Source organism: Microcaecilia unicolor, unplaced genomic scaffold (assembly GCF_901765095.1).
Source record: "Microcaecilia unicolor unplaced genomic scaffold, aMicUni1.1, whole genome shotgun sequence".
NCBI lineage: Eukaryota > Metazoa > Chordata > Amphibia > Gymnophiona > Siphonopidae > Microcaecilia > Microcaecilia unicolor.
This window is the reverse complement of record NW_021963256.1, coordinates 89351-116652: the sequence shown is the minus strand read 5'-3', so window position 1 is coordinate 116652 and position 27302 is coordinate 89351. Positions and strand designations below refer to the sequence as shown.

Sequence of the window (27302 nt, the reverse complement as noted above, 5' to 3'; positions counted from 1 at the left end):
TTTATGCATATAAAGCACAGAGGTGTGTTTTATTGACCTGTGTGCCAAATGGCACGTATAGTTACAACATGCACACACAGCATTGATAGACACATACATTTTAAGAGGGTGGGATATCATTATAAAAAGAGAGCTCAGTCAGTTTCCTTTGAAGACTCCAACTGTTAAAGGTTTAGCAGAGGGGCCTCTTTTCTGATATTTAAACCCTTATGTGTCTGAAGATACAGAAATGGGTTGTAAGCTTGAAACAGCAGACAAAGTAGAATTAAAGGAAGGAAGGAATCATGGGTCTGTTTCACAGCAGTTCTCAAGGACAGGGAGAACTGTCAAGTCCCATAGTTACAGCACTTGCTGAAGAGAATGCTACTCGCACACCTGTGCTTCAGTCATCCTTTTCATACTGTACCTTCCCTACACCAGTCCAGTTTAGGCTTTTTCACACACACAGAACAAGGCTATAATAAAATTACACATTCGCAAGACATAATGTTGCATTAGTACCACCAAAGCCAAATGAATTAGTGAGAGCTACATGTCTTTTATCAGTTTTCCACTGTTGTGCAGTCAGTGGAACATAATTGAGATCAAACTCTGGTTCTGTCCTATCCAGGTTTAGGGTGGGTGGTAAAACTCTGTGATAGCAGGCCAATGCAGTAAAAGCTGCTTCAATAGCTCCCGCTGCTCCCAGGAGATGCCCTGTTGCTCCCTTTGTGGAAGAAACTGCAAGAGAGTAGGCGTGTTCTTTAAAAAATCTCTTGATGGCTTGGTTCTCAGCAGCATCTCCCAGTGGTGTAGAAGTGGCATGAGCATTGATGTAAGAAACATCTTCAATGGCTATTCCAGAATTTTTAATTGCTGCTGACATACACCTAATAAAAACAATAAAATCAGATTTATGTTAAAGCACATTTCACTGACTGCTCAAAGCAACAAAGCTACTCAGATCATTTAAAATATCAACTTTGCAGGACTAGGGCAGAGCCACTATTGTGCCAATCCTTGGTCAGGGATCACCTCTCACTAGCGCGTTTTTTCTAGTGAAAAAGGTGCCGGTACTCAAATGCCAGGGCACCCTTCATGGGTGGGATGATCATTGAGGGACCCACCCCACAATAGCCAGGCCCCCTGCAAACAGTCACAGAATCTTTGACAAGGCAGAATTTGTATGTAGAGCCTGAGCTCTTTCATTAAAATGAGGACCATGGGTCAATTTTAGCAGGCAAAGGAAAAGGTGCCGGTACTGAGTACCCCCTCAAAAAAAGCCCTGCCTCTCACTCATCCTTTTTTCCTTTCTAAAGTAATGTTTCTAATAAGACTCCATTAGGTCCTCTTTTTCTATTTCTGCCCAGTGCCGATCTGGGTTTTGCAGAATCCAGTAGTGTAGGGGTCTTTTCCTGCTGTCTCACCTTTGCTGGTGAACCATCTTTGCTGAACTAATATGGAGTCTGCAGCCTGAGACCGCAATACAACATGAACCAGCTTTTCAAACGAAAACTACTTCTTGGCAGATGCGCTAGTGACTTCACCATCAAAGGATATGTGTTTACATGCACTAGCCTTCCAGTTATTTCCTAGGAAGGTGTGTAGGAGCATGCCTCATAGACAGTCTTCGGTACATCTGTGAACTATGGAGGGGAGCCTGATAAGATGTTCTTGCTGGAAGCCCACAAGGCCCCTCATTGTCATGAATATATGTGACCTGGACTGCATGCGATTGGTCCATGATGGTCATCTGTAGACTCAGAGAGGAGTGCCAAAGCTGGGCATAGGAGAGACAGAAGAGAACACAGAAGAGAGAAAGATTTTGTGGTGTATGCATCTCCCTCAGGAGCTAGAGACTGATTTGCCAAACACCAGTGAACTGTAATTCCTTGTGCTAAGAGCAGCCAAGGTCTAGTTCAGAAGCAGACCTGTGGCTTTCTACAAACAAATTAACCAGCTGCACAGAGCAGGGACCTTGGACTAAATCCTGATCTTAAAGGGGCTCACAGGTGGATTCTGCTAGAGCCTGGAGAAGGAGAAGGAAAAGCCGCCTCATCACCCCAGCTGGACTCCAGAGCTGTACAGACTAAGGGTGAGATATAGGACTTTTCCTCTTATGCTCAGGTTTAGTTAGTTGTGATTTTTGTCTGTGAAGGCCTGGTTGTCTCAGGACCTGTGGTCAGTAGCCTAACTTTGCTGCTACGTCGGTAATCTCTTCTCAGGATTTATTATAGTTGTGTAGTTACATATTTACATATATATTTAGATAATCTATTGATGATCCTTATTTTTGTATAGTGCTTTGCTATATTATTTATTAAAAATAATAGATTTCCATTTTGGCATTATTCCTTTCATTGGTGGACAGCCTGACAAGAATCTAAGGGCCACATTTAGGTACTGATCATATCCTTAGCCAAAGAAGTCCAGAGTAATTGAGTGATTTTCTGATACATAACAGTGCCTACAGTTCGCATTTGCCTGGCCCAGTAATAGCGCTCAACTTTTAGGCAAGATAGTCCTCCATCAGCTCTGCTGAGTTGTAATAGTTTCAGCAGTATTCTTGGTTTTTAACTTAATTGAGAAATTATAGTGTCTAGTTCTATAAAGATCATCTTGAGGACTGCATGTGGGATCATTATAAACAGGAATTCAATCCTAAGTAATATGTTCATTTTGATTACATTTATCTGAGTAAGCAGTGATATGGCTAAAAAGCTCCAGTTGGAGAGGTCATGTCTTATGGTTTCCAGTAGGGGGGGGGGGAGAATAATGGGATTGATAGAGTTCTACGACTTTGGCTCATAGATATATGCCTAAGTATCTGATTTTGGTTTTCCAATTCAAAGGATTTTTTAATCTCAGGGAGTCTTTAGTTTTGCTGGGATGTTTATGGGGAAGATTGTGGATTTTTCCAGGTTTATTTTGTATCCTTAGATGTTCTCATACTTCTGAATTTGGGTCAGAAGGGCTAGAATCAATGTGTTCGGGTGTTTCAAGAATAGGAATGCATCATCTTGCATATAGTGGTACCTTGTGATCCCCTCACCTCACTCCCTGGATTTCCTCTGTTGTCCTATAGTCTGTGCCAGAGGGTTCCACAGATAGGGCAAACAGGGAAAGGGGGGGGCGGGATAACCCTTGTCTAGTTCCTCTCAACAGAGTGAAGGGTGGGGATAATATTCCATTAATTTTTAGCCTCATAGAAGGATTATTACATAAGGCTCTTATTGTGGTGATATATTTTGTTCCAAAGTTCATGGCTTCTAGTAGAGAACATAGAAAGTTCCTTTCCACCCTGTCAAAAGCTTTTTCTGTATCAAGTGCCAGGAATGCTACAGGGTAGGGTTGTATGGAGGTAATATTGTTATTATATTGAGCACTCGTATAGAGGCCGACCAAATTCCATTTTCGGTTACAGCAACAAAACCGGCTCAAAAATCCTTTTTCTGCCCAGTTTTGGTTTCAGCCAAAAGATTATTTTAATTTTCAGTCATGTTTTTGGTTTCAGCTGAAAATGACCATCAGGCTTATTTTCGAAAGAGAAGGGCGCCCATCTTTCCACACAAATCGGAAGATGGGCGTCCTTCTCCCATGGTCGCCAAAATCAGCATAATCGAAAGCCGATTTTGGGTGTCCTCAACTGCTTTCCAGCACGGGGACAACCAAAGTTCACGGGGGCGTGTTGGAAGCATAGCGAAGGTAGGACTGGGACGTGCTTAACACATGGGCATCCTCAGTCGATAATGGACAAAAGAAGGGCATCCCTGATGAACACTTGGGCGACTTTACTTGGTTCTTATTTTTTTACGACCAAGCCTCAAAAAGGTGCCCGAATTGACCAGATGACCACCAGAGGGAATCGGGGATGACCTCCCCTTACTCCCCCAGTGGTCACTAACCCCCTCCCACCCTAAAAAAGTTTTAAAATATTTTTTGCCAGCCTCTAATGTCATACCCAGCTCCATGACAGCAGTATGCAGGTCCCTGGAGCAGTTTTAGTGGGTACTGCAATGCACTTTAGGCAAGCGGACACAGGCCCATACCCCCCCCCCCCCCACCTGTTACACTTGTGGTGGTAAATGTGAGCCCTCCAAAACCCACCAGAAACCCACTGTACCCACATCTAATTGCCCCCCTTCATCCCTAAGGGCTATGGTAGTGGTGTACAGTTATGGGGAGTGGGTTTTGGCTTGCATTTGGTCGTTTCTGAGATAGGCGTCCTCAGTTTCCATTATCACCGAAAACCGGGGATGACCATCTCTAAGGTCGACCTAAATGTTGAGATTTGGGCTTCCCCGACCGTATTATCGAAACGAAAAATGGACGCCCATCTTTCGATAATACGGGTTTCCCCACCCCTTCGCGGGTACGTCCTGAGAGGACACCCTCAGGAAAACTTGGGCGCCCCGTTCTATTATGCCCATGTGTTTCTGGTATAATTTGAAAATTTGTGCTTTGTTCCGTTTGTCTATCTCCCTCCCTCCCCCCCTGAGCAAGAGTTGCCCCTCCTCCATCCCCCCACCCATTGGCCCTCCTGGGCCTTACAATCCCTGGCTATCTGGAAGTGTAGTTGGGTAGAAGCTATCCCCAGTTACTCCTGCTCATTCCGGCTCTGCTCTCAAAATGGCTATCATGACTGGGGCATCACTCCTGCCCAAACTATACCACCAGGTTGTCCTGGGGGTGGAGGAGCTACTCTTTGTATTTTTTTTTTTTTTTACTACGATTGCAAGTAACGCAGTTATGATCTTACATAATAATTTATACGGTAAATAGAATGCTCCAAATGCTTCAGATACAAAGGTTTAGCTAAATTTAGCCTGTAAATTTGGGATAAGCGCCTTAGGAATTAGATTCAAGTGTAGTTATGATGTCAGCTTTCACTCCAAGTGTGGCGCAAAGTCAGCCACTGTAAAAGCACCGTGGTTTTTAGTTTAAATTTTTATTAGCTGTGGTCAATATGTGTAGAGGCTATTTTGCGTGAAGGTAAGATGTAGTCTTTCATTATTTAAACTATTATATTCTGGCTTGGATACTATGGATTTGGCAGAGAGATGCAAACTGCAAGCTCTGACAATCCCCAGTAGCCCTCATTAGCTCACATTCACACACTGAAGTTTCGGTTTTGGCTTAAACCAGGTGATGAGTCTCAACCAAAACTGAAAAAAAAAAACAGTTTTTGTCAGCCTCTACACTCGTTACACATTTTCAACAGGTGCAGAAGCTAGTTATAAATCCACTTTGGTCTCCATCTGTCAGGTTTGTAATTACCTTAGTCTTCTTGCTAGTATTTGGGTGATAAGTTTTTTTTAATACGAATTGAGCAGGGATATATATAGGGCAGTAGGCCTTGCATAATCCTTTGTGTAGAATAGTAATGGTTGCTTGGTTGAATGAGTTTGGGATGTTTCCGTTTCTCATGGCTCCATTCAGAGCTGGCTCAAGGTATTGATCAAGTGAGGCACTGTCTCAGGGTGCTAAAAGCCTGCGTCACCGGCTCAGCCTCCATAGCGGCAATTGTGTGTTTTGCTCTCACCGCTGTACTTTCACACGCCACACGCTCCCTTCCACCCACCCTCTCCCTTCCCCTGCCAAACTCAGGAGTGGAGGGAAGAGAGGGGAATGCTGAACCAGATGAAGGAGGGCTGGACCCTGAGTTGGAGGAAGGGAGAGATGAGATGCTGGATAAAGGAAGGAGGGAAGAGAGTGATGAGAAGCTGGACCACAGGGAGGGTCAGGAAGGAAGATAATGGGACAGGAAGATGCTTGGGAGGCGAAGGGATAGGCTATAAGGGGGGGAGAGAAGAAAATAGAGGGAGAAGATGCTGGGCTACAAGGTTATGAGGAGGGAAGATGTTGGAAAGAGTGGAACCTTGTGGTAGAGGACATGAAGGGGGTGTCAAGGAGATGAGTGAGAGGAGGATAGTGAGTACAGAGGGTAGAAATAAAAAGATGGAAGGAAATAGAAGCCCGGGGAAGGAGAGAGACAGGAAATGAGAGATCCAGGGGGAACAAAGGAGATGGGTCCTAGAGTAGCAGGAGCGATCCTCACTCACTCCTTTCTCTGGCAGCTGTCTCATATGACAGTTTGAAACCCCCTAGAGGTAAAAGTTCTCTGTGCAACAGATAATGCCAGAAGAAGAAATAGTCTCAAACCAGGTTTAACTTAAATACAATTTTCCAACCAAATTTTACCTGAGAGCACCATCTCCATCAGTACTTGGTGCAGTTATATGACAGGCATCACCTGAAAGTCCATAGCCCAAGACTTCTGCATAGATCTTGGCCCTTCTTTCTATAGCATGTTTATACTCCTCTAGTACAAGGACAGCTGCTCCCTCTCCCATCACAAACCCTTCTCTCTCAGGGTGGAATGGCCGACATGCTATTTTAGGGTTTAAATTGAAGCTAGTGCTAAGTGCTCGTGCTCTTGCAAATCCAGCCAGTGACAAAGAGCTAATACAGGCTTCTGTTCCGCCAGCCAGCATCATATTTGCATCACCATGAGCAATAAACCTAAAAGAATCTCCAATGGCATGTGCTCCCGTGGTGCATGCAGTTGAGACAGCATGATTAGGGCCTTTGAGCTTGTATCTAATACTGATGTGACCTGCTGCCATATTAACCAAAATCCTGGGTACAAAGAAAGGGCTGACCCTGTTGTAGCCCTTTGTTTTAAATATCACAGAAGTCTCAGAAATATCATCAAGTGGAACCATTCCCATGCCAATCGCCACACCTGTGGTCAAGCAGTCTTCATTCCCTTCTGGTTTCCAGCCTGAATCCTTAATTGCTAATTCTGCAGCCCCAATGGCCATAACTGTGGCTGATGACATTGATTTAAGGTCAGACTTTGAAACATAGTTTTCTTCTTTGAAATGTCCCTCAGTGCTTCCTCTAGGCACACAAGCAGCAACTTTGCATGGAACACTTTCATATTCCTCCCCTTCAAGAGCCACAATCCCACACTCTCCCTGAAGAAGACGATTCCACGTCAATTCAGTCCCAACACCAAGTGGAGACACTAATCCAATCCCCGTGATGACTACTCTCCTTCGCTGTCTGGAAAGAGACACAGTGTTGAATGACTTGATGTTATTTTGAAAATGCTGATATAGTTTTGCATTCGGATGATAAAACCTCATGATGTTCAGTAAATCCTTTGAGTAATGTGGAAACATGATGCTGTAAATGTTGCCTGAAGTTCTTGCCTGTAAAGGAAAGCAAGATACTATGGATTGCAATGGTTTATGTACTGCAATAGTTGCCAAATTTGTTGTGAAAATGTTCATATCTTAAAATATACACCCATTATATTTAAAAGTGACTACTTAAGTGGAACCCATTCTGATTATTGATAAACTTATTTGACCTCTCCTTCCCGTTAGCAGAGACATACCACAGCCTCCTTGAACCAGAATATAAGGGTGCACACAAAGGAGAAAGGCCCCAGGGAGCTAGAGAACAGAGAAAAAAGTTGTTGCTAGGGAGTTAAGAAAAGATATCCGAGGAAGAGATCTAACCTGGGTTGGGAAGGATGACAATTCAGAAAAGAAACAAGTAACATTAGACAGGAAAAGGAGGAGATCAGTTTGGTCTGGATAAAAAAAATGGCCAAAGGATAAATTAGGATATACAGAGAAGTCGCCGAGACAAATAGGGAACGTGAAAAGTAAAGAAAATGGAACAAAGGAAGAAAACTGAATATTGTGGCAGGACCTGAAACAAGCATGAAAACCTATAAAAGTGTCTGAATTAAAGCAGTTCTGCAAAGAATAGTGGACTAAGATTCCTCAGCAGTGATGTGAAAGACTGATAAAGGAAACCTTTGATTGCAATTACTGCCACTTAAAATTGGTGCGACCAGTTTATTAAGTTAAGGGGGCAGTCACATTTTCACATGGGTGATATGGGTGTTGGAAAACTTTGCTCCTTAAATAAATGGCATAATAATTTAAAACCTGCTATGTGTTTACTCAGGTTCACTGTCTAATATTACATTTTGTTTTCAGAAACCATTCAGTGTGATATACATGCAATAATAGGGGAAAATCAGAAGGGGAATAAAAAAAAATTTCACATAACTTTATTAGCATACTAGTAAAAAAGGCCCGTTTCCGAAAGAAATGAAACAGGCGCTAGCAAGGTGTTGAGTTTCTGCCATTAATGTTTCAAATGGAAGTATTATGATAAATGTTATGTTGAAAATTTTTTATTTATTGTTGTACCGCCGCAAGGTGATGTAACAGGCCCCCCACCAAAGTATTGCGAGCTATCTCCCTCCCTCTCTTCCAGGTCCAGGTTTACCATGGTGTCCCTTCCAGTTGCAAGATCCCCCCTACCTCCCTCCCTGCCTCGCAGTTCCATGATCCTCTCTTGCTCACAGTTGCAGTGTTGTCTTGGTTCCCTTCCTCACTCCCTCCCTCCTGTCCACTGCCAGACCGTCTCCTTCCAACAGTTTGTGTATGATATGGGTTGTTGTTACAGTTTGTATATTTATGAGCACGGGAGGGGGGGGGGGGAGTCTATGTGTGTGTGAGAGAGAGAGATGTTGTTGGGGGTGGGTAGCGTGGCATAGTTTGTGTATGATGTAGAGGGGAGGAAGAGAGGGTAGCAGGTTTTGTGTGAGACTGTTTGTATGGGGGACAATTATTTATCTTTCATGAGCCGTGTAGTGGAAGAAGGGGTGTGGGTTGGCTGATCGTATTGTTTTGTTATGTACTGTGTGAGTTGCATGAGCAATTAGTGGTGCCATTTTGGGGGTGGGGGTTGTTTGTGGGGTACTGTAGGTTTGTTCTGTATGAGTGTGTTTCTGTGGTTTGTTGTTTGTGGGGGGGGGGGGGGGGTTGTGTGTGTGTGAAAGAGAGATGCTGTCTGTCCATGGCAGTGTGTGTATGTGGGTGTGTGAGAGAAAGAGATGTTGAATTTCACAGTTACACTTTCTGTATTGAGGGGGTTGGGGGAGGGACTGTGTGTGTGTGTGAGTGAGAGAGATGCTGTCCGTCCATGGCAGTGTGTGTATGTTGGCGTGGGGGTTGTGGGTGTGTGAGAGAAAGAGATGTTGAATTTCACAGTTACACTTTCTGTATTGAGGGGGTTGGGGGAGGGACTGTGTGTGTGTGAGTGAGAGATGCTGTCTGTCCATGGCAGTGTGTGTATGTTGGCGTGGGGGTTGTGGGTGTGTGAAAGAGATGTTGAATTTCACTGTTACACTTTCTGTATTGATGGGGTTGGGGGAGGGACTCTGTGTCTCTGTGAGTGAGAAAGAGATGCTGTCTGTCCATGGTAGTGTGTGTATGTTGGTGTGGGGGTTGGGGAGTTTGGTTGTCTGTATGGGTCTGTGCGTGTCAGTGGGAGACAGAAATGTAAATTCATCAGGGCACTCAGGTGGGTTCGTTGCAGGCAGTTTTTGTTGTGATGAGAAGACGGAGGGATCCATTGCAGTCAGGCAGTTGTTCAAATGAGGAGATGGAGTTCCTTTGGGGGGGGGGGGGGGGCAGTGTCTGTAATTAGAGGGCGGGACCCCGCCGCACTTTGCTGCCTTCAATCTGATTGATCTGCTCCGCCCTCGACGTCATCACGTTGTGACGTGAGGGCGGGGCAGACACTCATGGGCAAAAGCGATCTACAGAGCTTCAACTTCCGGCTTCATTAGAACGCTGGAGGTGCGTTTTATATAGAGAGATCGGTATTGGTTACTTGTCATATAAACATCTAAATATAATTTAGGCCGCATTCAAGATGGTTGCATAGTTTAAATATATCCACGGGGAGCCTGCAGAACTTTAATGAAAACTTTTTTTTCAATAAAGTTAAAAAAAGAAGATAAGAATAGTAAAGTTGCTTTCCCATAAGAGATGTTCTCCACTGACAGGATTAATCAGGTGCAGAAGTGGGTGACATCATCTGATAGTACCAGGACAGAACAGTTCTCCCAGAGCACAGAACTATTGTAAAATTATGAGGATACATGGCTCATCCTCCTTTCAGTCTCATCTGTAAGTTTAAAGCTTGGAATAAACTCTTAGCAGAATTAATTAGGCGCACAATCACAACTCTATCTACACAGAACCCCTATATCCCCAGCAGCACACAAGTTTGAATCAAGCATATAAGTGGGTGACTTCCAACTTGGGGTTGCTCCAATGTATGAGAGAATTGTCCCAATGTTAAGAAAAATCCCACTCACATATATTTCCAAAAGCTGAATTGTTTATATGGACAGATTTGCTTAGTAATGCTTGACTGGCCCAGACAGTAATGGAACAAGAATCAGGTTACTGCTTTGGAGTTGCTCTCTGGATCCACAGATTTCAATAGAGCTACAGCAGCAGCATTAGCTCTGGTCTTGTGTGGTTTAACTCTCTGGCCAAAGAGATATCAGTTTGATTGCAATAGAAGTAGATACATAAAAATAGCTAATTACCAACTACACTTTGCCATTGGAGCACAACAGGGTCCTTTTGCTAAGCTGCAACAAAGTAGCCTTAGCGTGCCCCTACACAAGATTTTCCCGCAACAATAAAATGGCCGATTTTTTTATATTTTTTTTATATTAATGGCCATGCACTGTCACCAGACACAAAAGTACAAAGGGCCAAGATTTGGGAATCAACTCAGAAAGTTTATTAATAAGACCTGACACGGTCAGTGTTTTGGCCAAACTGCCTGCGTCAGGGTCTTATGAATGTGAAAGGTTCAATTATAGCAACCCTTCAAAGGAGAAGGACAATTCTTAGGTCACTAAAATGCCAACAAAAAAGCACGAACATGCCAAATTGAAAACTCTCTAGTGGTACACAGTTACAGGGGGAGCACTTACTGTCACTCATTTTTTAGGTGGTAAGGGCTCATGCAGTAATCCTGCACTAACCAGTTAGAGCATCTACATTACCGTATGCCAACTGATTAGTACAAATAAGCCCTTCAACCAAAAAAAAAAAAAATTAAAAAATATTTTTTTGTGCATGCGTAGCATACACCAATTTGGAACGTACAGCAGGACACCTCATCACATCCCGCAGTAAGCCCTTTTAAACTGAAGCAGCTCACTTAGTATAAGGACACCCCCCCCCCCCCCAAGTTTGTTAAAGTCAAAGGAGACAAATAGCTATAGAGTCTGTCTTTTTCAGTTAATATATGAGCACTTGTTTACAGTCCAGCCTACAGAGAGCTTTATTATACTGTTATTTATTTGGCTTTGACTAATAGCAAGCAACACTCTCCTTTCACTGACATGGAAAAATGTGACAGCCTTTTGCAGGAATTTTGATGGGTCCACAATAAGAGTATCTTATTGTGATGAAATGGAGTATATGCTGATATATGAGCAAGGACTGAAAGTCACCATTTTTTCTGGCTAATGTAACCACTACTAGGAAATGCACCTTCCATGTGAGATACTTACATAATAGATGACGGCAGAAAGAGACCTGCACAGTCCATCCAGTCTGCCCAACAAGATAAACCCATATGTGCTACTTTTTGTGTATACCTTACCTTGATTTGTATCTGCCATTTTCAGGATACAGACCGTAGAAGTCTTGCCCAGCACTAGCCCCACCTCCCAATCTTGGCTAAGCTTCTGAGGATCCATTCCTTCTAAACAGGATTCCTTTATCCCACCCATGTTTGAATTCCGTTACCGTTTTCATCTCCACCAGCTCCCGCGGGAGGACATTCCAAGTATCCACCACTCTCTCCGTGAAAAAATCCTTCCTGACATTTTTCTTGAGTCTGCCCCCCTTCAATCTCATTTCATGTCCTCTAGTTCTACCGCCTTCCCATCTCCGGAAAAGATTCATTTGCAGATTAATACCTTTCAAATATTTGAACGTCTGTATCATATCACCCCTGTTTCTCTTTTCCTCCAGGGTATACACGTTCAGGTCAGCAAGCCTCTCCTCATACGTCTTGTAACACAAATCCCATACCATTCTCGTAGCTTTTCTTTGCACCGCTTCAATTCTTTTTACATCCTTAGCAAGATATGGCCTCCAAAACTGAACACAATACTCTAGGTGGGGCCTCACCAACGACTTATACAGGGGCATTAAAACCTATTTTCTTCTGCTGGTCACACCTCTCTCTATACAGCCTAGCAACCTTCTGGCTACGGCCACCGCCTTGTCACACTGCTTCGTCGCCTTCAGATCCTCAGATACTATCACCCCAAGATCCCTCTCCCCATCTGTACCTATCAGACTCTCCCCGCCTAACACATACGTCTCCCGTGGATTTCTACTCCCTAAGTGCATCACTTTGCATTGAATTTTAATTGCCAAACCTTAGACCATTCTTCTAGCTTCTGCAGATCCTTTTTCATGTTTTCCACTCCCTCCCTGGTGTCCACTCTGTTACAAATCTTAGTATCATCCACAAAAAGGTAAACTTTACCTTCTAACCCTTCGGCAATGTCACTCACAAATATATTGAACAGAATCGGCCCCAGCACCGATCACTGAGGCACTCCACTACTCCCCTTTCCCTCCTCCGAGTGAATTCCATTGACCACCACCCTCTGGCTTCTGTCGGTCAACCAGTTCCTAATCCAGTTAACCACTTCAGGTCCTATCTTCAGCCCGTCCAGTTTATTCAAGAGCCTCCTGTGAGGAACTGTGTCAAAAGCTTTGCTGAAATCTAAGTAGATTACGTCTATAGCACGTCCTTGATGACATATATTATGAGATATGTACCAGGGGGTGAAGTAGTCACAAAGATAATCAGACAACATTGGGATATAATTAAAACCCATCCTGCCTTTACACAATGCGATCTGTGCACGGCATTCTCAAGAGGCAGAAACCTCAAAGAGCTGCTAAGTCCAGCGGAATTAGTAGATCTAGTCAGCAAAAGTACAAGCATGCCGACAGGACATTATAAATGCAAGAAAAACTGCAAGACCTGCGATATTACAATGGAAGCACAATTCTTTACACATGCAGGTAAAAGATATAATCTAAAACACCATACAACCTGCTGGACTCGAGGTGTTATCTACTACATAGAATGTCCATGCAAGAAAGTGTATATAGGCAAAACAAGTAGGTCCATACATGAATGCATGACAGAACACTGCTCACGGATAACAGCCCAGGTACAAAGTCCTCCCCTGCTGCAACATTGCATGCAATTCAATCATCATGTAGAAGCTTTACGAGTCATGGTTATAGATCACATCAGTCCTACAGCTAGAGGAGGGAATTACGATAGGAGTTTATTGCAACGTGAAACATATTGGGTATATCATCTAAACACTTTGGAACTGAGCGGTTTAAACACATATATTCAGTGGAACTGTTTCATGTGAAGCATAACCGGAAGAATCAGCTGCTTCCGGTTAGATAGTAGCTAAAAAGACGCCGCCATCATTTTCAATCTCTGGCAGAAGGTTGGTGATAAATATCTGATAGCCTGGTGAGTTCTGGATTTTTGTTTGTTTCATATGGGAGTATGCAAAGAAGAGAGCTTATATATCTGTTTGCTATTTTTTACAGAGACTGTACGCTAAACTCCCCTTGATAAAGCCAGGAGGGCGAAATAGGCTCCTGTCGGGGTGTGCTTGTCTATCGGCATACAGATAAGTTAAGAATGAATTACTTAAGCCATCTCTAGCTAGTACATAACAAATTAGCTTACAGCACGCTACATAAAAATTATAAAAAAACACAAGAGATATAAGTGTCAAAAAATATTAGCGTGCTGGATAGCTTTAGGTATGGTAGGAGGGTGGGCAAGAGTCAATGAGTATAACGATAGCAGCAATGAAGAAGTTTGACAACAGCTGCTACTAGATTATGAGACCTTGCCTAAAAAAAACTCCACCATACATATTCTCCCATTCTACTCTACTATTTCTGAGATAAGCAGCATAAAATGTATTGAACTTTTTCACGATCTCGCCAGGTATTTGTGACCTGGATTGGTCACTGTTGAAAACAGAATGCTGGGTTTGATGGACCTTTGGTCTGTTCCAGTGTAGCAATACTTAAGTACTTATGTATTCACATTGAAGGCTGTTGAATAGTCAAGACAAACAGAACAACCAACCAACATATTCTCCCCTTTATCCAAACCTAAAATAACAGCAGAGTCTCTGTACTGGAATTTGTCCAAAAGTACCATATTCAGAAAATTTATCACAAAGTAACCTCTTTCTCCAAGATTTCCCTAAAAATGGTTGTTTGTGCTATTGCTCAGTTGTTCTCTCATCTGGAGCCAACTAAAGTTTCTTTAAAAGTGAGAAAACCATTGTTTTCAGAACTGTTGGAATTCTCCCTAACTGTAAAAAAACTATTCCTAATGCCTACTTTTCTGTATTAAAGCTCTGATTTGCTCTCATCAGAAGGTTAACTGGGCAAATTATCCACTTCTCACCCAGTCACGTAAAACCCTGACAAAACATTTTTAAGGCAGAAATTAAAGTAGGGGTAAAAGAATCCCAGCTATACTGAACCACATTCAACTTAGCTTTGCTCATCTCAGTTTGTACATTGTTTAGTAGAGGAGTGTGGTAGCCATGTTAGTCCACTCTTAAGGTTATCAATAGAAATCAAACAAAATAAAACATGGAAAAGAAAATAAGATGATACCATTTTTATTGGACATAACTTAATACATTTCTTGATTAGCTTTCGAAGGTTGCCCTTCTTCGTCATTGTTTAGAAAAGTATCACTATGTGCCTTTGCTTTATCTCCAATGGACAGCAATTAGTGCAGTTTATAATTCTTTTCTAATAGTCCATTGCTTCTGCTGAAAACAGTGAGAATAACTGTTTACTAACCTATATCAAACACTCCAATATGCTAACTACTCTAGAAAGTTTTCACGGCTTGTCACAAGACTGTACAATTTGCCATGAAAAAAAAAATTCTGCCTCCCATTCCTATGCCATTTTCATTCTATTCTCCTTTTTTTCCTCTTTATCTCTGATAATGCCAAAGTTACCCATGGTACAAGCTTTCCTGTTGAAGCTGTACAAGAGGCTAACCTATTCAAATTTAATTTTCAATATTTATATTCCACTTTACCCTAATAAAAGCTCAAGATGGATTACAATCAAGTGAATAGAATCAATAAAATACAAACTTCATTCTTTAGCAAAGTATTTCTAAAATGCTTGCGAGATGTCACGGACCACAGGAGAGAATTCCAAAGCTCAAGGACTCGTAATTGTTTGCTTTATTGAGTTCTATTACATCTCAGCCTACGCATTAGGATGTACAGAGTTAGTAAGTCACTAAGTTGAACGAGGATAAACCATGCAGATTTTAAGCAATTTAAATAGCTCTTGCCTGAATTGGCAGCCAGTGCATTTGCCACAAATACAGGGTTGCCGTATCCCACCTCGAGGTGCCAAAATTAGTGGGATATGGCAACTATGTGACTTACTAACTCTGTACATCCTAATGCATAGACTGAGATGTAATAGAACTCAATAAAGCAAACAATTACGAGTCCTTGAGCTTTGGAATTCTCTCCTGTGGTCCGTGACATCTCACAAGCATTTCAGAAATGCTCTGAAGTTAGGGCTATTTCAAAAATATTTTGCTAAAGAACGAAGTTTGTAGTTTATTGATTCTGTAGCATCTCTCAATCTTCCACTCCCAGCAAGACAACTTCCCTTCCAACTTGCTATCAAACACAATAAAAATTAATCCAGGCACAGAAGGGAAGCCCTTCTGTAACATTCTTCACCTGTTACCTCTACCCACCCCCTCATATAAATGTTTGAGCTTTACCAAAAGATAGCAGTCCCTCATTCATTTGTAGATAATGAAAAACAAGATCTAAAGTGTCTCTTGCATTAAGAATAAGCACCCTTAGGTTCTGTGTAAAATCTAATGTGCAATACCCTCCAATAGTATAGTACCTTAAAATCCCTAGAACGATCAAATCTGAGCACTTCGTCAGTTGAGGATACTGATCTACTTGTGCCCTGTGTATCAACAAAATTCTTAGTTTTTAGGGGCTTAACATAACAACCATCAGGCATTTCACTCCCTCCACTACAACATGAATAGATTGGAATGCCAACAACAGGTACAGTGTCAGAAAGCTGTATTCCTTATGATGGGAATTTCTCATTGAAGGGGCTATTCCAGTGCTTCCTACACTTTTTATCCAATATGAACCTAGTTTAGTATTTTAAAATTCATATGATTCTAGATGATGAAAACAAAACAGCAACCCTTCACTGCCTCCCTGCTGTTATCCACATCTTCCTTCCACTGTTACTTACCAAAGCGAAAAGGCAACAGAAGAAGCAGTAATAGCCCTTAGTAGTACAAGGCACTGTGTGTGCCAATGTGCATTCACAGACACCCATACTGTATAACTCCACACAGAAAATTAAAGTAGAGCTAAAAGCAGGGCTTTTTTTTGAGGGGGTACCGAGTACCGGCACCTTTTCCAATGTCTGTTAAAATTTACTCATGGTCCCCAAGTTTTAATAAAAGAGCTCAGGCTCTACACAACAATTCTGCCTTGTCATAGATTCTGTTACTGGTTGCAGGGGTCCCTCGGTGATCACCCCACCCCTGAAGGGTGGCTTGGCATTTAAGTACTGGCACCTTTTTCGCTAGAAAAAAACGCACTGGGTAAAAGAATCCCAGCTATACTGAATCACATCTAACTCAGCTTCAGGTCTGGTCCTATGAATATTCACCGATTCACACGCAGCCAAACTTACTAGGCGTAAATCACAGTGGAGTGCGCATATCCAGCAGATAGCCAAGACCTGTCGCTTCTTCCTCTTTAACATCAGCAAAATTCGCCCTTTCCTCTCTGAACACACCACCCGAACTCTCGTCCACGCTCTCATTACCTCTCGCCTGGACTACTGCAACTTACTCCTCACCGGCCTCCCACTTAGCCATCTATCCCCCCTTCAGTCTGTTCAGAACTCTGCTGCACGTCTCATATTCCGCCAGAACCGATATACTCATATCACCCCTCTCCTCAGGTCACTTCACTGGCTTCCGATCAGATACCGCATTCAATTCAAGCTTCTCCTTCTTACCTACAAATGCACTCAGTCTGCTGCCCCTCACTATCTTTCTACCCTCATCTCCCCTTACGTTCCCACCCGTAACCTCCGTTCACAGGATAAATCCCTCCTCTCAGTACCCTTCTCCACCACCGCCAACTCCAGGCTCCGCTCATTCTGCCTTGCCTCACCCTATGCTTGGAACAACCTTCCTGAACCCTTACGCCAAGCCCCCTCCCTGCCCGTCTTCAAGTCTTTGCTTAAAGCCCACCTCTTCAATGCTGCGTTCGGCAGCAAACACTTACCGTTCAGTGAATCCAGACTGCCCCAATTTGACTACCCCTATCGGACCGACCGTTCACTTTTCTATTAGATTGTAAGCTCTTTGAGCAGGGACTGTCTCTCTTTGTTAAATTGTACAGCGCTGCGTAACCCTAGTAGCGCTCTAGAAATGTTAAGTAGTAGTAGTAGGTCCAGAAGGAGGGGGAGTAGTTTGTTTTTGTGACCCCATTATTGATAAGGTCACACAACCCCCAGTTTGGAAACTACTGGACTATTCACTATATCTGCTCAGAGTTTAAAAAAAAAAAAAAAAACTATCCATCCTTCAGCAGCCACGTTTATATAAAATCTCTTGAAGTTCTCAAGCTAACCTGAAAAAGAGATAGTTACAACCCTCATGTACTGCGACTCATTTTAGGGTCAGATACATAAAAGGCTTATTCCCGTTTTGCTTAATATATCTGACATAATCCATCAACAGTATTCGAGCTCATCCGCCTCCTCCGGATTATGAGGAAGGCTATTCTTGTTAATTCAGGATCTTTCTAAACTGACCCCAGGTCACTGGAACATCACCAACCAACCTGCCTTCACATTCACACTATCCGGAAACGTCCCAAGTTCAACCTCACACACATCCAGAAACCACGAACTTCCGGACATGCGCCATGATAGGCCACTAGCACTCGCTTTTACAAGCTGTTCAGTTGCCCGGGGGCGCGCTTGCACACTGTCTTGAATAGAACGCAGCTCGTATTTGCGCGCTTGTGCGAGGATGGCAGCTGCTCGCTCTTCTGCAGTGAGCGAGCTCTGCCAGAACAGCCGGGACGTGTTCTTGGATGCCTCCAAGCTGCTGCTCATCTATGCAGACAATATACTCAGGTGAACAGCATAGCGAACGTCTGCCGGCGCGCGTTACGTTGCGTAATTTTGTGTTTGGCGATCTGCTAATGGTTGACATGGGAGAGAGGGAAGGGCGCTATTTACCTCACAGGTTAAGTACGAGATAGCGAAACCAAGCACCCTTAGGCGACAGACGTGGTATGCGCATGCGCGTGGTTTGGTGCCTGTGATGGGATTTGCGTACTAGACTAGTGCATGCGCCGGGAGGGGCGGGGCTAAAAGAGGGTCTCTGGTATTCAATCTTTTTGGGCAGCCGCAGCGCTTTAGTTACCGGTGTGCCTGCAGGGTTCATATGTGCTTTATGTCATTCTCAGTTTTAGTAAAGCTTCTATATAGAAGTTTTATTTCTTGCTGGAAAGTAATGGAAGTAAAACCCAGACTGGCTCAATCTGTCCTTCTTTTTCTGGAGCCATATGGTAACCCTACTCACACTCAGTGCTTTTGTTGGGCAAAAATCTCCTTGTTATTGGGCCTGTCCAGGACACCCCCTCTCCTGACAGATCTGGGCTGCAGTGAATGCAACCAAAGACTATGTGCTGCTCACTAATCCTACTACTACTTATCACTTCTATAGCACTACAAGGCATACGCAGCGCTGTACACCATACATGAAAAGACAGTCCCTGCTCAAAGAGCTCACAATCTAAATAGGACAGACAGAAAGAACAACTAAGAGGTAAGGGAATTAAAGAGGTGGGGATAAAACGGTACAGGGCAAGTCCACCCCACTATCACACCTATTGTCAGTCACTCTATGCAAATCCTCATTCTGGGCTGGGTTCTCCTACTACTATTACTACTAATCATTTCTATAGCTCTACTCCTCCCATCCATATTGTTCTCCCTCCTTCCAGTGATTCTGGAGAGTTCTACAACAGGTCTAATAATCCCCTGAAGAAATTTCCACTCAATTTACCAGGGGCAGGGCCGCCGAGGGGGGGGGGGTGGCGGCAAAATTCCCCGGGCCCGGCGCCGGGGTCAGGCCACTGGTGCTGCAGTCCCTGGTCTCACCTGCCTGCCTCCTCGGCTCTGGGCCCCCTGCATTCGAAGTGGCAGTCACAGATCACCTCCCTTCCAGCCTTCCCTCCCTGTGTCCCACCCTCGCGGAAACCAGAAGTTACATCAGACGAGGGCGGGACACAGGGAGGGAAGGCCAGAAGAGAGGCGATCTGCGACTGCTGCATTGAATGCAGGGGGCCCGGAGCCGTGGAGGCAGGCAGGTGAGACCGCGGACTGCAGCAGCAGTGGGGGGACGGCGGGGGGGGGGGAGGCGGCCTAGCCCCGGGTCTGGCCTAGTTTCTTGGCAGCCCTGAAGATTTTTGAAGATCACCTCTACTTTGTTGTAAAGTTCTCTTTGTATTCCTTTTGCACTGTTTCCCAATTAGTGTCTTCATAGCCTTATCAGGTGTGTCTAGAGACCAATTGAAACTATCTGAAAACTTTCAGCCAAAACTCATCACCTGCTTTTGGCTGAAATCGAAGCCTCAAGTTTGGTTGTGAATAAGTGATTGTGAGCCCTCCTGGGATAGAGAAATATCCAGAGTACCTGAGTGTAACTCACCTTGAGCTACTACTGAAAAAGGTGTGAGCAAAATCTAAATAAATGAATGATGACCGCTGGGGATTGTCAGAGCTTTTAGTTTGCATCCCTCTGCTAAAGCCACAGTATCCAAGCCAGAATATAATAATTTAAATAATGAAAGGCCATATTTTACCTCCAAGCAAAATAACCTCCATACCCATGGACCACTGCTAATAAAAACTTAAACTAAAAACCATGATGTTTTTATAGTGACTGACTTTGTACCGCACTCAGAGTGACAGCTGACATAACTAATTCCTAACGAGTTTATTATCCCAAATTTACATACTTAAGTTCCTGCTAAAATGTTGTACCAAATGCATTTATTTGGAGCACTCTGTTTACCAAGTTAACTATTGTGCAAGATCATAACTGCATTGCTTGCAATCGCAGTACAAGAAGTCAAGAATACAAAAAGTAGCCGGTTCTCTCCCCTCCCTTCCACACTACCTTACAATCCCTGGTAGCTTAATGGTGTACTTAAGGCAGGAGCGATGCCCCAATCACAGTTGCCATTTATAGAGTGGAGCTGGGTGGACAGGAGTATCTAAGGGCCGCTCCTGCCCTGACTACACGGCCTATGGGTAGAGGGGTCCAGGAGTAGGGGGAAGGGAGACAAATGGAACAAAGCACAGATTTTTGGTATCCACCATAAGCAGATGGGAGCCAATACTTAGCTGCCGGCATTAAACCCAAATATTCAGTGCTGGGCTATAACCGGCTACCAGCATTGTATATCTGTTTTTTGGGGGGGAGGGGGTTTAGCTGCTAAAGAGTTAACTGGTTAAGCTGATATTCAGTGCTGGTTGGTTAAGATGTTATCAGTTAAAGATAGGACTTCTGTTTAAGTGCTAAACTTATCTGGTTAGGCGCTGAATATATGTGCCTAACCGATTAAATTGCATGACGTAGCCGGTTTAGCGGTAGGTGCTAATTGTGAATATTCAGCGGGAGGTAACCAGTTATCTGCCGCTGAATATTTGCAGTTAGCCACAGAAACGCTATTTAAACAGCGGCCATTTCTGACCAGTTAAATAGAACTGAATATCAGGGGGATGATCGTTTTTAGCCAAACCCCAAAACATGGGTGAAAATTAAAATAATCTTTCAGCTAAAACAAAATTGTGCAGAAAAAGGATTTGGAGCCAGTTTTGGTGCTGTATTCAAAACTGAAATTCAGTCGGCCTCTACATGTGTCACTGAAGAAAGTCACTATGGACTCTGATCGTCATTTCTAAGCACACATGTAGTTGCATGTGTCCGTTTCCATTCTAGATACAGAATGAGTCCTGGAATTGAGAACTAATAGCCAGCATGTGAAGCACAGATATCTGTGCTCTCTTGTGAGCAGCACAGCCAGCTTACTCAATACATCCTTCTCGTTCCTTTCCGGAGACTTTTTTTTTCTCCTCCAACCTTTGACGGAACCTTGCTTCTCTAGTGTTTCTTTTGGCTGTGGCTCTTGCCCATGTCCACACTGCCTATTTTGCATAAATTGATGTGCTGCACTGCACAACCGTTTGAAAATGTAAGTGTGCCATGGACATGAAAGCTGGCAAATGCTGACCTATTTTGTAGGCAGTAGTGGCTGAGTGTGGATCCCTGACTTTCTTTCCTAAATATACTCTCTCCTGATTTGTCTGGAGGTTTGTAACTATTGCTGCACTGTGTGACTCCTAGTGGGTTTGAATCACATGGTGCCTGAACTCGTGTGCCATTCTGGTGAGACTGTGAAAATGGTATGAAGTTTAGACATTGCATGGTGCAGCAGCAAATTAGTATAGGTTTTCTGGATGTGATGCTAGCAATAGGCCTCTAGAGAAGTGAAGGGAAGGTAATGGAAGTTAACAAACAGGCAGAAGAGCCAGCTTGAAGAAGGAGGTGGTGCTGCAGCCCTAAACATTGGTATAAAATGGAAATTAAAACCTAACTACCCTTCTAGGCAAACTGGATGGGCCAATGTGAGAAACAGAACAATGGAGGCTGCCTTGAAAGTAGGTGGCTAGTGTTTGAGACAGTGCCATACCGTGTGAGCAGTGTGGCCACACAGGACACAGATATGGAGGGGTGAAAAAATATCTTCCCAGCTCACCATCTCCTCTCATTGACAGTGGGAAAGTGGGTGAGGCAGGGGGCACCAGTGGGTTACACAGGGCACAACTGTAGCTTGCTATGGTCCTGAGGTTGTGCAAGAGCGAGTGTGTGGGGAAAGGGCTAAACTGGAGGAGTAGAATTTGCTCTAGTTGCACACTGAGTATCCTATATCATTGGAATGGGGATCCCCCTACCCCAGACCAGTCTGCTGGCCTGGCTGTCACATTGAAGTTTTTTGTTTTGTTTTTTTTTGCCAAAATGACCCCCACTTGAAAACTAGCAAAGATCACTAGTGTTTTTATCTGAGCTTCTTTGTCTAAGTAGTTTTTGCGCTTTCCAAGCACGACTATTTCCTTGCCACTGAAAGAAATGGTCTACCTTCTCGTTCCATTTTCTTTTTTCATCTCTTCCAAATTTGCTTGCTCTCTTCCCTCACCTTTCAAGGACACAAATTGCCGTCAGAATCAAGTTTGATCTAATGATCTGTTCAAAACACCAGGAGGCTTCAAAAATGTTCCTGTATGTGGAAAGTGTACCACTGGCACTCATCTGAAATGCTAGACAACTGGAACCAGGCCAAGATGTCCCAGCGGAAAGAATCTTTAAGAGCTACATTAGGAAGGATAATTGGTCTTTACCATCAGATAATCTGCCATAGAAGCTACATAAGAAAGATGAAAAAAGCATCAGTACCAGCCTCGCAGAAGAAGAAAGTGTCATATAAAATCAGGTTGTGGTTTCTCTTGGGAAAAACCCCCGTGTAAGAAAGGATAAGCACATCTCGGAAACAGCATGCTAGATTGGGAAATGCTACAAGCCTAGGCAAAAGAATCAATGTTACAAGATTTTGATGCAGATATTTCTGATATTTTGGGGGTAACATTTGACATTGAGGCCCTCTATACCAACATACCTCAAGAGGAGTCTTTCTCTCATTTTTTGAAATTTTGAACAGTAGAACTAACAACTTTTGAATTGGCCAGATTAGCTATAACAGAAAATGATTTCTGTTTCTGTGGAAAGTTCTACAAACAGATCAAAGGAACAGCTATGGGGGCAATGATGGCTGCTGAGATTGCAGTACCAACACAAGAATTGGAAAGCAGGCTAAAAAGAGCCCTGGCCTAGATGGAGTGCCCAGCCTTTGGTTCAGTGAACATCCTTCCACCATGATATTGTTCCTGAGACAGATTTGTTTCCTGCTGTAATGGGAGGCGTCCCCAATTTTCAGCATGTAGAATCAACACTCTTGCAACCCAGCATCAGGTCCCTAGCTCTCGCAGCCTGAGTACTGAGAGGGTAGTTTTTGTTTTCCTAAATTTATCCTATAATGTTTCAGATTCTTCTGGCATGTAGGAAGAATTCTATTAGAAGGTCATTAGGGTTTTTAAATGCAGGTTTGCCTTTTTGCTGTGAGGAACATGCCCTAGGTTTCCCCACCCCCAAACCTCTCCTCCTCACACCCAGCAAGTGCCTCACTGACCTGCAGTCCATCTCTCTCCCTCCCCTCCACAACTGACCTCCTTATTGCTGCCACCTTCCAACTGACCTCCTTATTGCTGCCACCTTCAAAAACTACATGTAGTAGCAATGCAGATGCAAACACAGACAGGTTTGTCCATGTACGCATGCGTAAAAGGGGTGGAAAGAATTTCATAAGCCATACTCTGCATACTTATCTACTATATTAAAACTCACCCTCAACGTTCTGAAGACACTGATGTCACTGCAGGCACTCACACACCGGTTCGTAAGTTCATGGTGGTGAAGCCACAACACTGACCATGTCTCCTTGCCCCGCCCTCGCGACACACGTGATGACGTCGAGGGTTACAAAAGAACGAACGGGGAGGAGTACTCCTACCCTTCGAACGAATCGCTGCAGACTGCCAAACAAAGAAAACCGCCCGAGGACGTGCCCAAACAGAGCCATCTCTCTCTCTGCCCATGTCTCCTAGCCCCGCCCTCACGTCTAACGTTATGACGTCGAGGGCGGAGACATGGCCAGAGAGAGATGGCTTCAACCGACGAACCCTACAGTGACCACAAAGGCCCAGATACCCTCCAACCACCCCTCCACAAATGGCGCCGTCGTCGTCGCCGTCAACGCCGCTCCCACCCTCCACTCACCCCTCTCCATCTGCCACCGGAACGCCGGACAAAGTGGTGAGTTACAGGGGAGTGGGAGAGGAGAGGGAGGACAGCCTTGAGGACAGGAAAGGAGCGTGTGGGACTTGGGAGAGAGGGAGACATCAATGGAGGGAGGGGAGAGCCCTTGCTAGCGCCCGTTTCATTTCAGGCAGAAACGGGCCTTTTTTTACTAGTTTCTTATAGTATGTTTAAATGAAAACTTATACCATTTTGCTTTCCTGTACATTTTTGCATATATACAGGCTGGTATAATATGGCTGAATTAAAAATGTGCATTAGATTTTTAACCACTTTCTTTTTGTTTTGATATGAGTTTTGTACTTCATTTATGTATTATTTATTTATAAACATTTCTAAGCAGAGAACAATAAAACATACATAAAAATAAGAAATACTAAATAAAACATAACCAATAATAACCATGCATCTCTCCAACGTACTCAGTAACATCAGATTTATTACACAATTAGTTACCAAATTCTTGTGGTCTATTTGATGGCAAATATTCCATTCAAATAGACCACAGAGGCTAAACGCCCTGTTCCTTGTCTCTGCAAAATAAGAATTAGCAGCAGGTAACTGCAATATGTTTGTGCTAGCTGATCGAAAAGCTCTAACTAGTGTATAAAAACTACGGGATGCTGTGAAATAATAAGGTGCTTCATCCACGAAAACTACAAATCAAATAAATCAACTTAAATTTAATCTGCCAAAACACCTGCAGCCAATGAAGAGGGAGGGATAATATGTTCATAATGAGATAAATCAATTAACACAATGATATGCAAAAATCACTTAAATAAAACATTTCTACTAAAATGGAAGTATTTGTTAATTTCAGAGGCTATCTAATTTCATTCCAAATACTGTGGAATCTGGAAACAAGAATGTCCTGGGTACTCACTCACCCTCCCTCACTGTGTCTCTCCTGGACCCTTCCCTATGGGGTGAGGCTAACAGCAGTACCATGCTGCAGCTTGTACATCCAGGTTCATAATTACATCCACTTCCTCAACTCTTTCCTCTGCCCTTCACTGTCCCTCTAAGCTATTTAGCTAGTAGATTTTCTTATTGTCAGTACCAGCAATGCCTGCAGCATACATATACTAGCACTTGCTGATGACACAGCATCAACACCAGGCGCATGTGCATACCGGCTGTTTGCGGGTAGGAGAGGAAGACGTAGAGGGTGCAGAAGCAGAGTGTGTGGTAAAGGAGCTCTGAATTCAGCACAGGCTCGCCAGCGTGTCTGAAGGAAGTAAACCCTGCAAATTCTATTTATTTTCTATACATGTGAAAGTGTACGTATATGTAGGATATTTCAGTAATATACTAATGTGTTCTTTATTCACCAGAAGTCCAAATGAGGAAAAATACAGATCTATTAGGATTGGAAGTCCATCTTTTTCTACTAGACTGTTGCCCGTCAGAGGAGCAGTTCAGTGCTTGTTCGAAATGGGATTTGAAGAGGTGCATATTACTTTATTTATCTACTTATTCAGAAGCTTTCTAAACTTCTTTCCCAGCGTTGAAAAGACCACTCAAAGTGATGCATAAAGTTAAACATAAGAACACCTCAGAAATATAAACCATTTACTACTGTATTAGTAATGAAATTGTCTCCATAGTTGTACATGATGAACTGGAACCAGTGAGGATTGAAGTGAATCCTGGGAACCACAACGTGTCCAAGGGTTCTTTAGGTTTTTTTTCACATTAAGAATGTTTTAAAATACTACAGCATAGATTTGAGACACTGAAGAATTCAACCAACTATTTGCTAGTAACTGCTTAAATTTGGAATGGATATGAAGGGCAGTGAAATGAATAGGGTTGAGAAGCTGAGGTCAAGACCTAGGGGAGGAGTGGAATGAAGACTGAATGTTGATTAAGCCTGAAAATTTGAATTCTCAACCATAATAGTAATAACGATAATAAATTAACATTTTGTCTACAGTGCATACCAGGTGTATGTACTTGCAGCACTGCTTCATGGAGCTTACAATCTGGTAGAGGACAAAAGAAGGAAGATAACAAACGTTGATTTAGATAAGATACAGTATCTTGCAAGCAGTCAGGCTTACAGTGAACAGTTGGAATACATCTTTATCTTGAGCAGTATAAACAGAAACATACTGTATCACATAGTTTGTTTTTATTTGACTGCCCTCATCTGTTACTAGCAAAAACTATTATTAAACAAGCAGCCTTCTAGTCTCCTTCAAAGGGATTTCTCTGTCAAGCAGGACAAAAAGTCCTCAAATGCATAACTTCATCCATTGTAGCCTGGTGTGGGAAACCTTCTTGTAGATTTGCAAGGCAGAAGACTTTGACTCTAGTCACTTATGTGACCATCTCTGGGAAAAGGTGACTAAATATTCAACAGACTGCTAATACCTGTCATTTCTTCTTTTTCTATAATATCAACAAAATTCTTCCTTTCCTTTCTGAGCACACTGCCTGAACCCTTATCCACACCCTTATCACCTCTTGCTTAGACTATTGCAACTTGCTTCTCACAGGTCTCCCACTAAGCCACCTCTCTCCCTTCAATCTGTTCAAAATTCTGCTGCACGACTTATATTCCGCCAGTGTCGCTATCCTCATATTAGCCCTATCCTCAAGTTGCTTCATTGGCTCCCTATCTGTTTCTGTATATAGTTCAAAGTCCTTATTCACTTACATGTGCATTCACTCTGCAGCTCCTCAGTACCTCTCCACTCTTATCTCTCCCTACACTCCTCCCCGGAAACTCCGTTCACTGGGTAAATCTCTCTTATCTGCACCCTTCTACTCCACTGCGAACGCCAGACTCTTCCCAGATTAGCAGTAGCTGTTTTAGAGATTGACTTACTAAGGTTTTATCGTCCCCTCTATTTTGTGTCGGTGGGCACGAAACTTTAGTAAATCAGTTTCTTAGAGGGGCATAATCGAACTGGGCACCCATCTTTAAGGGTGCCCCGGCGAAGGGGCGGGGCATCCTGTATTATCAAAACAAGATGGGCGGCCATCTTTCGTTTCACTAATACGGTCAGGGACGCCCAAATCTCAACATTTAGCTGGTTACATATTCTGATAGGGCCCACGTGTTAGCTATGAACATTAAAAAAACATTGGAATATTTTGGCTTCCCATCAGATCATTCAGCAATGTATAGCATTGATGTGCCCAAGGAATCTGGCTAATCATCTTGTACATTCGGATGTGATAAGTCAAGATAGGAATGTGGATAATGAAGGAGGTTCTCATGGGCAATGTGGGAGATTTGTTTGTGAAATGTCAATTCATTATCAACAATGGATTAATCCTATCATGGG

General features: G+C 43.3%; 2 protein-coding genes across 6 annotated transcripts in view; one reads left to right on the top strand and one right to left on the bottom strand.

The window, feature by feature from the left end:
• Nucleotides 1–444: 444 nt before the first annotated feature.
• LOC115459117 (3-oxoacyl-[acyl-carrier-protein] synthase, mitochondrial-like) lies at nucleotides 445–25999 on the bottom strand. 5 transcript variants are annotated; one of them, XM_030188983.1, is made up of 3 exons: nucleotides 25950–25999; nucleotides 6181–7196; nucleotides 445–869 (listed from the first exon to the last, which is right to left on the bottom strand). In XM_030188983.1, exons 1-3 carry the CDS (start codon nucleotides 25977–25979, stop codon nucleotides 467–469), a joined length of 1449 nt encoding a protein of 482 aa, XP_030044843.1. In that variant the 5' UTR covers nucleotides 25980–25999; the 3' UTR covers nucleotides 445–466. The 5 variants fall into 5 exon arrangements, with proteins under 5 accessions (XP_030044843.1, XP_030044847.1, XP_030044845.1 ...); XM_030188987.1 differs by lacking the exon at nucleotides 25950–25999 and adding an exon at nucleotides 18589–18616; XM_030188985.1 differs by lacking the exon at nucleotides 25950–25999 and adding an exon at nucleotides 18243–18290.
• LOC115459116 (peptide-N(4)-(N-acetyl-beta-glucosaminyl)asparagine amidase-like) overlaps nucleotides 18007–27302 on the top strand; it is a 75138-nt gene continuing 65842 nt past the window's right edge. Inside the window, exons 1-2 of the mRNA XM_030188981.1 lie at nucleotides 18007–18137; nucleotides 25341–25455. Of these exons, the coding sequence (XP_030044841.1) occupies nucleotides 18031–18137; nucleotides 25341–25455 (222 nt within the window). The 5' untranslated portion in view covers nucleotides 18007–18030. The remainder of the gene's footprint in view (nucleotides 18138–25340; nucleotides 25456–27302) is intronic.

Excerpts from the sequence above, each read along its gene's own strand:
- LOC115459117 (XM_030188983.1), bottom strand. The coding sequence starts at position 25,979 with ATGAAGCAGTGCTGCAAGTACATACACCTG. Across the intron at positions 7,197-25,949 it reads GCTGCAAGTACATACACCTG|GCAAGAACTTCAGGCAACAT; the intron begins GTATGCACTGTA and ends TTTCCTTTACAG. Across the intron at positions 870-6,180 it reads GATGGAGATGGTGCTCTCAG|GTGTATGTCAGCAGCAATTA; the intron begins GTAAAATTTGGT and ends TGTTTTTATTAG.